Below are 12,330 nucleotides of genomic sequence, written 5' to 3'. Positions count from 1 at the left end.
GGAAGCAACACCGATGATATCATTATATATTGAAGAAAAAGAGTTGTGGATGGGGGCTGGAATAGGACTGGAACAAGGAATATTTCACATACCCCATGAAGAGACAGGCATAACTGGAGCCCATGCACGTACCATTGGCCACCCCTCTGACCTGAAGAAAATGAGGAGTTAAAAGAGAAGTTGTTCAGGTTGAGGATGTGGTTGGTCAAGTTGAGGAGGGTGGTGGTGGGTGGGGATGATTTAGGCATTTGCTCCAGGAAGAAGCGAAGAGCCCCGAGACCATCCTGTTGGGGGATGGACATGTAAAGAGATTGCATTTCCATGGTAAAGAGGGAACGGCCGGAGTCTGCAAACTGGAAATTCCAAAACAGGCGTAAAGCCTCATTGGAAACTTCCGTAGGGACTGTTCCCTCTGGAACACCCTGATCCACTCTTCTTTCACTCTCAACACATCCCTCTACCCCACAGCACCTTCTCCTGCAACTGCTGAAGGTGTAACATCTGCCCATTGACCTGTCTCTTCCTCAATATCCAAGAGCCCAAACATACCTTCCAGGTGAATCAGCACTTTACCTGCACTTCTCACAAACTAGTCCACTGCATTCACTGCTCAAAATTCCTCAACATTGGGGAACGAATTGTCGACTGGGTGATTGCTTTGCAGAACATCTACATTCTGACTGCAAGAAAGACAGATTCTAGTTGCCTGTCACTTTAACACACCACCCTGTTCCCTGGGTTGTTGCAAAGCTCAGCGCAAGCTGGAAGAACAACAGCTCATTTTCCGCATGGGGACCCTGCAGCCCTCCGGATCATGTGACACCAGAAGTAATAGTATGGGAGGTGACTGTTTAATTGACAATTTGTGGTTGTGGTTCTGGCCGCCATCAATTTTCTTTTTTATTCTTTTAATAAATAAACAATATGGTTTAGACATCCTCTGATGGATCATTATAACAAGAAAAATCAAAAAGCCAACAAAAACTTAGTTTTAAGTTAAAACATAATTTTCAAAATGTGATGATGCGCCTCATCCTCAGTGGATTTCACCGATCATAGAGACCTGTACAATTTTATTTTTTACTCTGAAAATAAAGCTCTTTCTACACTGTACCTGTCAAACATTCCAGATCAAGTACAGCGTGAGGTTAGATAGATACTCTTAAACTGAAAACAAAACTCCCTCTTCTTATTTAAAGTGCAAGTAAAGCTCCTTCCATACTGTTCCCATCCAACACTCCAAGGATAGGTGCAATATGGGATTAGATGTAGCTCCCTCTACTCTTCTAAATTGAGGGTAAAGCCCTCTCTACTCATTTGAACGGAACATAAAGCTCCCTCCACCCTAATCTTTGTGATGCCCACAGTCTACAGGCGTCTATCATACTGGTGAGCATTACATGCTCCCTCTCCAGGAAAGCACAAGCACAGATATAACTGTGAAAGAGGCGCAGACAGTGAGGAAACAATAAGCCTCTCCACAAATTGCTGTTTGGGCCTGTTAAAGGCCACCTTGGCCAGGCCTAGGAGCAGACCAATGAGAAGGCCCTGTCACTTGTCTGCCCCTCCCTGCATGGTGTACCTTAGATCAGGAGTGTGGAGCTGAAGAGCTAGTCTATTTATCAATGGTAGAGGATAGACCTATGTTGAGTCTTAGCAATAAGAAATACTTGTCTGAAGTAAGCTGTCATTTATTGTGTGATAGAAATAGGTACAATTAACATTAACCAGTTAGGCACAATTACAAATATTAGGAGTCAGGTATGTCACATTAGTCTCCACTGGGATCTTGTTCAAGACTAACTTTCTCCACTCAAACATTGTGCCACATATATCTTAATCTTTTCCTAAAATGCCATCTGTCTCTTCCAATCATTTGGAATGATTAATAGTTGCTAATTTATGGTACTTTTGCTTTATTTTTCTATTTCGTACCGAGGTATCTTTGAGTACACGTACATGAGTACACATAACAAAAACCCTAACTGGAGGAATAGGGAGAGGGAGGAGTTGAACATGTGTCTACAGGGATGGTGCAGGGAGGGAGGATTTTGGATTTCTAGATAATTGGGGCTCTTTTTGGGGGGAGGTGGGACCTCGACAAACAGGATGGTCTTCACCTGAACCAGAGGTGAAATTTGCCTGGAGGGGAAATTTGCTTATGCTGTTTGGGTGGGTTTAAACTAATTCAGCAGGGGGTGGGAATCGAAATTGTAGTTAGAGTATATGGGAGGATGAGAGTAGTGAAGTCAGAACTAAAATTTCAAGATCACAAGAAGGCACAGGCAGGCAAGAAGTTGGTTTGAGGTGTGTCTACTTCAACGTCAGGAGCATATGGAATAAGGTGGATGAACTTGCAGAATGGGTTGGTACCTGGGATTGATGTTGCAGCCATTTCAGAGACATGGGTAGAATAGGAACAGGAATGGTTATTGCAGCTTCCAGGATTTAGATGTTTCAGTAAGAACAGAGAAAATGGTAAAAGAGGTATGGCATTGTTAGTAAAGGACAGTATTACAGTTGCAGAAAGGACATTTGAGGACTCATCTACTAGAGGTAGTATGGGCTGAGGTTAGAAACAGGAGAGGAGAAGTTACCCTGTTGGGAGTTTTCTATAGGCCTCCAAATAGTTTCAGAGATGTAGAGGATAGGATAGCAAAGATGATCCTCATTAGAGGCAAGAGTGACAGGGTAGATGTTATGGGGGCCTTCAACTTTCCCAATATTGACTGGAATACTGTAGTTCAAGTACTTTAGATGGGTCAGTTTTTGTCCAATGTGTGCAGGAGGGTTTCCTGACACAGTATGTAGACAGGCCAACAAGGGGCGAGGCCACAATAGATTTGGGAGATAGCTGAGCACTTTGGTGATAGTGACCACAATTTGGTTAGATGGAAAGGGATAGGTATATACCACAGGGCAAGTGTTATAGCTGGACGAAAGGCAATTATGTTGCAATTAGGCAAGATTTAGGATGCATAGGATGGGGAAGGAAACTGAAGGGGATGGGCACGATTGAAATGTGGAGCTTATTCAAGGACCAGCTACTGCGGGTCATTGACAAGTACGTACTGGTCAGGCAGGAATGAAGTTGTCGAGCATGGGAGCCGTGGTTTACTAACGAAGAGGAAGAAGGTGGTTTATGTTAGGATGAGATGTGATGGATCAGTTAGGGCGCTTGAGAGTTTCAAATTAGCCAGGAAGGACCTAGAGAGAGCTAAGAAGGGCCAGGTGGGGGCATGAGAAGTCATTGGTGGATACGATCAAGGAAAACCCTAAGGCTTTCTGCAGCTATATCAGGAATAAAATAATGACTAGAGTAAGCTTAGGGCCAATCAAGCATGGTGGTGAGAAGTTGTGCATGGAGTCAGGGGAGATAGGGGTAGCACTAAATGAATACCTTTCTTCAGTATTCACACTAGAGGAGAATACTTTGATATAGCTACTAGAATAGGTGGGATTGAGGTGCATAAGGAAGATTTTTTAGCAATTCTAAAAAGTATAAAAGTAGATAAATCCCCTGGTCCCGATGGGATTTATCCTAGGATTCACTGGGAAGCCAGGGATGACATTGCGAGCCTTTGGCTTTGACCTTTATGTCATCATTGTCTACAGGAATAGTGCCAGAAGACTGGAGGATAGCAAATGTTGTCCCCTAGTTCAAGAGGGGGAGTAGAGACAACCCTGGAAATTATAGACCGGGAAGCCTTACTTCGGTTGTGGGTAAAAGTGTTGGAAAGGGTTACAAGAGATAGGATTTATCATCATCTAGAGATGAATAAGTTAATTAGGAATAGCCAACATGGTTTTGTGAAGGGTAGGTCATGCCTCACAACCTTTATTGAATTCTTTGAGAAGGTGACCAAATGTAGATGAGGGAAAAGTGGGTTGATGTAGTGTATATGGATTTCAGTAAGGCATTTGATAAGGTTCCCCCACTGTAGGCTATTGCACAAAATACAGAGGCATGGGATTGAGGGTAATTTAATGGTTTGGATCAGAAAAGAGAGGGTGATGGTTGATGGGAAATATTCATCCTGGAGTTCAGTAGGGTACCGCAAGGATCTGTTTTGGGGGCCACTGTTGTTTGTCATTTATATAAATGACCTGGATGAGGGCATAGAAGGATGGGTTAGTAAATTTGCAAATGACACTAAGGTCGGTAGAGTTGTGGATAGTAATGAAGGATGTTATCGATTACAAAGAGACATAGATAAGCTTCAGAGCTGGGCTGAGAGGTGGCAAATGGAGTTTAATGCAGAATAATGTGAGGTGATTCACTTTGGAAGGAGTAACAGGAATACAGATTACTGGGCTAATGGTAAGATTCTTGGTAGTGTAGATGAGCAGAAAGATCTCTGTGTCCAAGTACACAGATCCTTAAAAGTTGCCACCCAGCTTGATAGGGTTGTTAAGAAGGTATACGGTGCGTTAGCTTTTATTAGTAGAGGGATTGAGATTTGGAACCATGAGATCATCCTGCAGCTGTACAAAACTCTGCTGCGGCCACATTTGGAGTATTGTGTACAGTTCTGGTCTTCGCAATATAGGAAGGACGTGGAAGCTTTGGAAAGGATTCAGAGAAGATTTACTAGGGATGTTGCCTGGAATGGAATGAAGGTCTTACGAGGAAAGGCTGAGGGATGTGAAGCTGTTTTCGTTAGAGAGAAGGTGGAGAGGTGACTTAATTGAGACATAAGATAATCAGAGGGTTAGATAGGTTGGACAGTGAGAGCCATTTTCCTCTGATGGCAATGGCTAGCACAAGTGGATACAGCTTTCAATTGAGGGGCGATAGATATAGGGCAGATGTCAGAGCTAGTTTCTGTACTCAGAATATTAGGGGTATGGAACGCACTGCCTCCAACAGAAGTAGACTCACCAACTTTAAGGGCTATTAAATGGTCATTGGACAGGCATATGGACAAGAATAGAACAGTGTAGGTTGGTTGGGCTTCAGATTGGTTCCACAGGTAGGTGCAACATCAAGGGCCGAAGGGTCTGTGCTGCGCTGTAATGTTCTAATTCTTTTTTGATATTGTTACCAGTGTTCTATTTGAAAACATTCAAAAATAAACTTTGATCATTTAAGAACATTTTTGACAGATATTTTTGTTGATTCATTGGAAGAATTTACAGATAACTGGAAAGTATTGGGTTCACCATTAGTGGGTTGATATGTTTATATGGGGGCTCAATATTCACGTACAGTATTATAACATGCAAATCTCTCAGTTCCGCGCGATTTAGTTTGGTAACCTCTAACCTCAATTGTTCCAGAGTTTTTGAGGAAGTGATGTTCACCTGCTTTTCTCCTGTGTAATCTGGATCCTCTGGATAAAGGTCATCGCCAGGATACAAAATCGCAGAGCCATCAGAAGCAAGAAGACGAATTGGAAGCCATCGCTCACAGCCTTCCAATGCCCGCTGCTGGCTAAACTGCTGCAGATCTTGGAAATGGGGTATTTGGCAGAGTCTGCTCAGTTCATACCACTGCGGGGGAGGGATGTAGAATTTCCCAGAAATGTAGCCTTCAGCAAAATCAGGTGGGGACATCCAGTTGTAGGAAACAGTTTCATAACCATCTTGCAGTGTGAAAGGAATCTCTTGCAAACAACAGATGAAGAATGCAGTATCAAAACGTTTTCTCTCCAAGTGAGTGGGAGTTAACCAATTACTCCACTCCTTCAATGCCCAAATATTTGGTATACAGTCTAGCTCTTTGCAAAGCTTTATAAAATTTGCTGCATTTCTCTGCACAAGCAGCCTCCAATTTGCAAGTTCTTTTTGGTCGTACTGTGTGAGCTTTATGGCTCCTTGGCTGCTCGAACATGTTTCAGGGGTATTCGGCTTCACAAGTAGAATCCCTGATTCTTCAAAAGTTTCCCTAATAGCACAAATACGAAAAGCCACCTCTCCAGGGACTTCAGATCCTAGCTTTCTCCTGTCCGTTGCAAGGATTGGAGCTCTCTTGGAGGTTTGCCTGACTATACCTAGTTTAAAGTTAGGTGGCTTGCAAAAGGACCGAAACATCTGAATCCACTCATTGGAAAAATCAGACGGACTGACCGTACCTCCAGGGAATACCTGAGCATGAGGCAAGAAACTGCTTTTTGCGCTCCGCTGTAACATAAGTACAGCATAATCAAAGACAGGTTTCTCCAACCATGAGTGAATTGCATTTCTCTTTTGTTTCGGCACTGAACGTGGAGGCTGACAAGTCTGTGTACTGGTGGGATCTTTATTCACAAAGCAATTTCGAACACCTGAAGTCAAGATGACAGTGGCTGCTTCCTTCCAATACTTTAAGTCTCGATTCATCTTTGCTGCAACAAGGTACAATCTATTAATTTATTACTTGTTGCTGGAACTGTAGAGCTCTTACAGCTCATCAGCAATCCTAATGTCTTCTTGCTCAGACCAACAACCCCAACACTTTCTAACATGGAGGGCTCAAATCTTTCATAAGGAACTCTCAAAAACAGCAGATTTACTAGAAAGCTTACGTACTGCCCCCCACGCCCTCAACCCCCGCCCAACAACTCTCCATAATCCGATCTGGTCAACTCTACAAGATTCCCCAATCTCAATCAAAATAATACACAACAATTGTCTTGTGGAAATTTGATCACTGATCTGGATTTCAACTCCTGAACAGTCAAATTGGGCAGTGCATTGTGTAACATTGGAGTTAGGTTGGAAGCTAGAAGGCAGGACAAGCAGTGTAGGAATCTCAGAATTGCTATTAATGCCACAGGCTAGTGATGCTAGAAACAGACAGTGAGTACAGATGAACACATGGCTACAGCACTGGTGTAGGAGGGAGGGCTTCAGATATGTAGATCATTGGGATACCTTCTGGAGAAGATGGGACCTGTACAAGAAGGACAGGTTGCACCTGAATTGGAGAAGCACCAATATCCTGGGTGGGCGGTTTGCTGGAACTGATTGGGAGGGTTTAAACTAGATTGGTAGGGGCTGGGAACCAGAGTTATGGATCAGATGATGGAGTAGGTTGTGAGAAGCCAGATACAGCATACAGAGAGTCTGTGAGGAAGGACAGACGATTGATAGGGCAAAGGTGCAGTCAGTGAGATGGGGTGAAGTGCATCGATTTTAACGCAAGAAGGGTCAGGAATAAGGGTGACGAACTTAGAGCATGGATCAGTACTTGGTACTATGGTGTTGTGTCCATCATGGAGACTTGGATATCACAGGGACAGGAATAGTTGTTGGATGTTTCAAAAGGAATGGTGGGGTTGGGGTGGGGTAAAAGAGGTGGAGGAGTGGCATTGCTAATCAGGGATAGTATCACAGCTGAAGAAAGGGAGGTTATCGCAGAGGGTTTGTCTACAGAGTCAATATGGGTTGAAGTCAGAAACAGCAAAGGAGCAGTCATCTTATTGGGAGATTTCTACAGAGCAACAGAGACACAGAGGAGCTGATTGAGGCAAATTTTGGAAAGGTGCAGAAGTAACAGGGTTGTTTTCATGGTGATTTTAACTTCCCTAATAATGATTGGAACCTCCTTAGTTCAAATAGTTTGGATGGAGCAGTTTTTTTTCAGGTGAATCCAGGAAGGATTCTGACTCAATATGTGGAGAGACCAATTTAAAAAGGAGGCCATATTGGATTTGGTGCTTGGCAAACCATGACAGGTGTCTGACCTCTTGGTGGGACAGCATTTCAGTGAAAGTGATCACAACTCTCTGACCTTTACTATACTCCTGGAGATGGATAGGCGCAGATGGTATGGGGAAATATTTAATGGGGGAGGGGAATTACAATGCTATTAGGCAGGAACTGGGGCACCTAAATTGGGAACAGATGTTCTCAGGGAAATGCACATGAGAAATGTGAAGGTTGTTTAGGGAGCACTTGCTGACGGTGCTGGACAGGTTTGTCCAACTGAGGCAAGAAAAGGATGATAGGTTGAAAGAACTGTGGGTGACAACGAATGTTGAACATCTAGTCAAGAGAAAGGAAGCTGACTTGTCTTGGTTGAGGAGGCAAGGATCAGACAGGGCTCTAGAAGGTTACAAGGTAGTTAGGAAGGAACCGAAGAATGGACTTAGGACAACAAGAAGGAGGCATGAAAAAGCTTTAGAAAACCCTAAGGCATTCTACACTTCTGTGAGGAACAAGAAGATGACCAGAGTGAGGTTAGGGACTTCAAACCAGCGTCTACAGGAAAACAATATAAACAGACCAAATACTGAACTATAGAAGCAATCATCCCAACGCCCACAAACAACACTGCATTAGAACATTATTTCAATGAGCCACCACACACTGCATCACAGAGGAACTACAAACAGCAGAGGAAAATCACCTGTACAGCATATTCAAAAAGAATGGGTACCCAATGAACACAGTCTACTGACTTCTCAGCAACAAATCCAAAAATGCAGACAAACTGTCCAGAAACCCTAGCCACTTTCCCCTACAAAGACATCTTGGAAATGACTGCCAGACTATTCAGACCTCTTGGTCTCATGGTAGCCCACAAACCCACCAATACACTAAACCAGCAGCTAATGAACTCGAAAGACTCCATACAAACAACAAGCAAAACTATTGTCATGTACAAAGTAGCTTGCAAGAACTGTAACGAACACTACGTTGGGCAAACAGGCAGAAAACTAGCCACAAGAAGACATGACCCACTCTCACTTGTATCCTTACACAGATGAGGAAGGACACCACTTTAACTGGGTCAACACATCTATCCTAGGACAAGTCAAACAGAGACATGCACGAGAATTTCTAGAAGCATGGCATTCCAACCTGAACTCTAATCAACAAACATATCAATTTGGACCCCATTTACCACATTCTGAGAAAAAGAACAGGAAATGACATCATCACAGCAAATGACATCATCAACCTAAGGAAACCTAAATACATAAATAGAAAGTGGTCACTAACGCCAGTGCTTCGCCAAGGCTCTCTGATTATGTTAACCAGCATAGTGATGAAACATCTGTAAAAGAAACTTCCAGTTCAGTGAGCAAACTTACATTCGGGTCAGTGCCTAGAAAGTTGTGCTGAAAGTTTTGAAAAGCATAAGGAGAGATAAGTCCCCTGGGCCAGACGGGATATACCCAAGGTTCCTACAGGAAGTGAGCGAAAAGATTGTTCCATCTTTGCATCTTCACTATCCACTGGAGTATTGCCAGATGATTGGAGGGCAGCAAATGTTAGTCCCTTGTTCAAGAAATAGAGTCGGGATAATGCTGATAACTACAGACCAGTCTTATGTCTATGGTGGGAAAACTTATGGAGAGAACTTTGAGAGACAGAATTTATGATTATTTGGAAAACCACAGCTTGATTAGAAAGTCAGCATGGCTTTGAGAGTGGAAGGTCACGCCTCACAAACCTTACTAAATTCTTTGAGGATGTGACAAAACACATTAATAACAGTAGAGCAGTGGATGTGATGTTCATGGATTTTAACAAGGCGCTTGATAAGGTTCCCCTTGTAGGCTCATTCAAAAAGCAAGGAGGAATGGGATACAGGGAAATCTGGCTGTCTGGATACATAATTGTTGACCCATAGTATTTGGTGACCAGTGCTGTTCCCCAGGGATCAGTTCTGGGACCTTGGCTCTTTGTGATTTTTATAAATGACTTGCAATGAGGAAGTGGAAGATTGGATTAGTAAGTTTGCTGATGACACAAAGGTTGGTGGAGTGGTGGATAGCGTGGAAATCTGTTGTAGGTTGCAACGGGACATTGACAGGATGCACAGCAGGGCTGATAAGCGGAAGATGGAGTTCAACCTGGAAAAGAGTGGTGATTTATTTTGGAAGGTTGAATTTGAATGCAGAATATAAGGGTAAAGGCAGGATTCTTGGCAGTGCAGAGGAAAAGAGGAACCGTGGGTCCATGTCCATAGATCCCTTAAAAGGTGCCACCCAAGTTGATAGGGTTGTTAAGAAGGCATATAGTGTATTGGCTTTCATTAGCAGGGGAGGATTGAGTTTAAGAGCCACAAGGTTATGCTGCAGCTCTGTACAGCCCTGGTTAGACTACACTTGGAATATTGTGTTAAGTTCTGGTTGCCTCATTATAAGAAGGAATGTGGAAGCCTTAGAGAGAGTGCAGACGAGATTTACCAAGATGCTGCCTGGACTGGAGGGCATATCTTATGAAGCAAGGTTGAAGGAACTAGGGCTTTTCTCATTGAAGCGAAGAAGGATGAGAAGTGACTTGATAGAGGTGTACATGATGATGAGAAGCATAGATAGAATGGATAGCCAGAGACTTTTTTTCCCAGCGTGGAAATGGCTATAACGAGAGGGTATAATTTTAAGGTGATTGGAGGAAGGTTTAGGGGAGATGTCAGAGGTAGGTTCTTGACACAGAGTGGTGGGTACATGGAATGCACTGCCAGTGGTGGTAGTAGAGTCAGATACATTGGGACATTTAAGCAACTCTTGTATAGGCAAATGGAAGATAGGACAATGAAGGGTATGTTGGTTAGTTTGATCTTAGAGGAAGATAAAAGGTCAGTACAACATCAACTGCTGAAGGGCCTGTATCGTGTTGTGGTATGTTCTATGAGGATTGTAAATCATCCTCTATAATTCCAAGAATGTTCTGCTATATCTCAGTCTTTCTCACTTCATGTTGTTGCAACTTCATTACAGTATCAGATTAGATTAGATACGTGGAAACCTGAGGAAAGAAGAACCACTGGTTTACCTGTCACAAAGTTACCAGGAATTGAGTTACAGGCCAGTCAAGGCCCAGCTAAATACATAATATTTGAAAAATCTTTTTTCTTTGCAAACCACAAGGATAGTTCCTCTGGGCTTCTGGACAGGCCTTGAGTTTCGTCAAACGATTCATCTCAAATACCTCTCTCACTCAGTGAAAACACTCTTCCTCAATCCAACCCACCTCTCTGCTCCCAGAAACCCTACCTCAATTCTCAACTTCAACTCAAACCCCAAGCCACCACTCCTCTACCCACTGCCTCAAACTCCCGCAACCAACCCACTCAAGCCATTTCACCCCTGAACCCATTACTAAAATCAGGCTTTTTGTCCTCAAAATCCCATTCCTTCTGCCCCAGATTCCTGTTTCCCTCCTCAATGCCTCCCTCCAAACACTGTGACTGCCCAGCCTCTTACCACCACTTCCCCATGTGCAGTGGCAGGCCAGTTGAGGTTCACACTCCTCCAGCCTGGATAAGCTGAAATGCACCTGGGCCTTTCCTTTCCTCTGGATCGGGCGGCAGTTTCGGGGTTTTACCCGAGAGTGCCCACCCTTCCCTGTTGTAAAATAAACGCGTTGTATAATGTTGGGCAATACCTCTCGGCTGAAGTCTAGGTACTGACTCTAACTCCGAGTTCGTTACTGTATGACAGAGTTTTCTTACCGAGGTTTGTTCCAGATCACAGTGTCGTTAAGTTTCCGAAGTGTCAAAAACTGACAGCGTGTCTTTACCAGCTGTGCACAGTCCGGAACATTAACACAAACACAACTCCATGTCCAAAATTGGACACTTAGAAGCGGAGCTCACCGAGGGCTGCGCACTAGCTTCAGAGCCGCGCCTGCGCACGGTCCCAGGAACGCCACGTCTGCGTGTTTAAAGTCTGCATTTCCCAGGCATGTGCACAGAGAGGACGTGACAGTGCAACAAAAATTGCGAATCAGTAGCTGCTGGGAAAACGCAGAGTTAAGATTTTGGGTCCATTTGACTCTTCTTCACAACTCAGGAATTTGGGTTAAGGAGTTCAATACAAAGAATATATATGGATATAAAGAATATGCAGCCCTGGTGGAGAAGTGAGAAGAACAACTCTTGACACCAACGCTGCATTCAACCAAGTGTGGCATCAAGGAGCCCTGGCAAAACTGGAATCAATGCGTAACAGGGGGCAAACTCGCTACTGATTGGAGTTATAGTTGGCACATAGAAAGAGGTTGTGGTCATTGGAGGTCATCATGTCAGCTCCAGTTCATTTCTGCAGGAGTTCCTCAGAAATAGTAGTGGCCAAGACCAAAACATCTTCAGCTGCTTCATCTATGACATTCCCTCTATCATAAGGTTTTAAGTGGGGAAGTTCACCAACGATTGCACAACGTTCAGCAACCATTCATGACTTCTCAGATACTGAATAGTCCATGTTCAAATGAAACAAGATCTGGACAATATCCCAGCTTGGGCTGACAAGTGGCAAGTAATATTTGTGCAACAAAAATGCCAAGCTATGACCATACCAAGAAGAGAATCTAACCACTGCCCTTCACATTCAGTGTGGAATCCCCCACTATTAATATCCTGGGGGTTGCCATTGACCAGAAACTCAACTGGAC

At 43.6% G+C, this 12,330-nt stretch overlaps 1 protein-coding gene across 1 annotated transcript; it reads right to left on the bottom strand.

Moving 5' to 3' along the window:
- Window positions 1-1,608: 1,608 nt before the first annotated feature.
- LOC140463150 (acyl-coenzyme A diphosphatase NUDT19-like) lies at window positions 1,609-11,559 on the bottom strand. The gene is made up of 2 exons (XM_072556915.1): window positions 11,390-11,559; window positions 1,609-6,326 (listed from the first exon to the last, which is right to left on the bottom strand). The coding sequence occupies exon 2, from the start codon at window positions 6,319-6,321 to the stop codon at window positions 5,134-5,136; it is 1,188 nt and encodes a 395-aa protein (XP_072413016.1). The 5' UTR covers window positions 6,322-6,326; window positions 11,390-11,559; the 3' UTR covers window positions 1,609-5,133.
- Between the last annotated feature and the right edge of the window lie 771 nt (window positions 11,560-12,330).

The sequence above is a fragment of the Chiloscyllium punctatum genome, chromosome 37 (genome assembly GCF_047496795.1).
Source record: "Chiloscyllium punctatum isolate Juve2018m chromosome 37, sChiPun1.3, whole genome shotgun sequence".
NCBI classification, from domain to species: Eukaryota; Metazoa; Chordata; class Chondrichthyes; order Orectolobiformes; family Hemiscylliidae; genus Chiloscyllium; species Chiloscyllium punctatum.
Note: the sequence above shows the minus strand (reverse complement) of the source record. Positions and strands in the feature narration are given on the sequence as shown.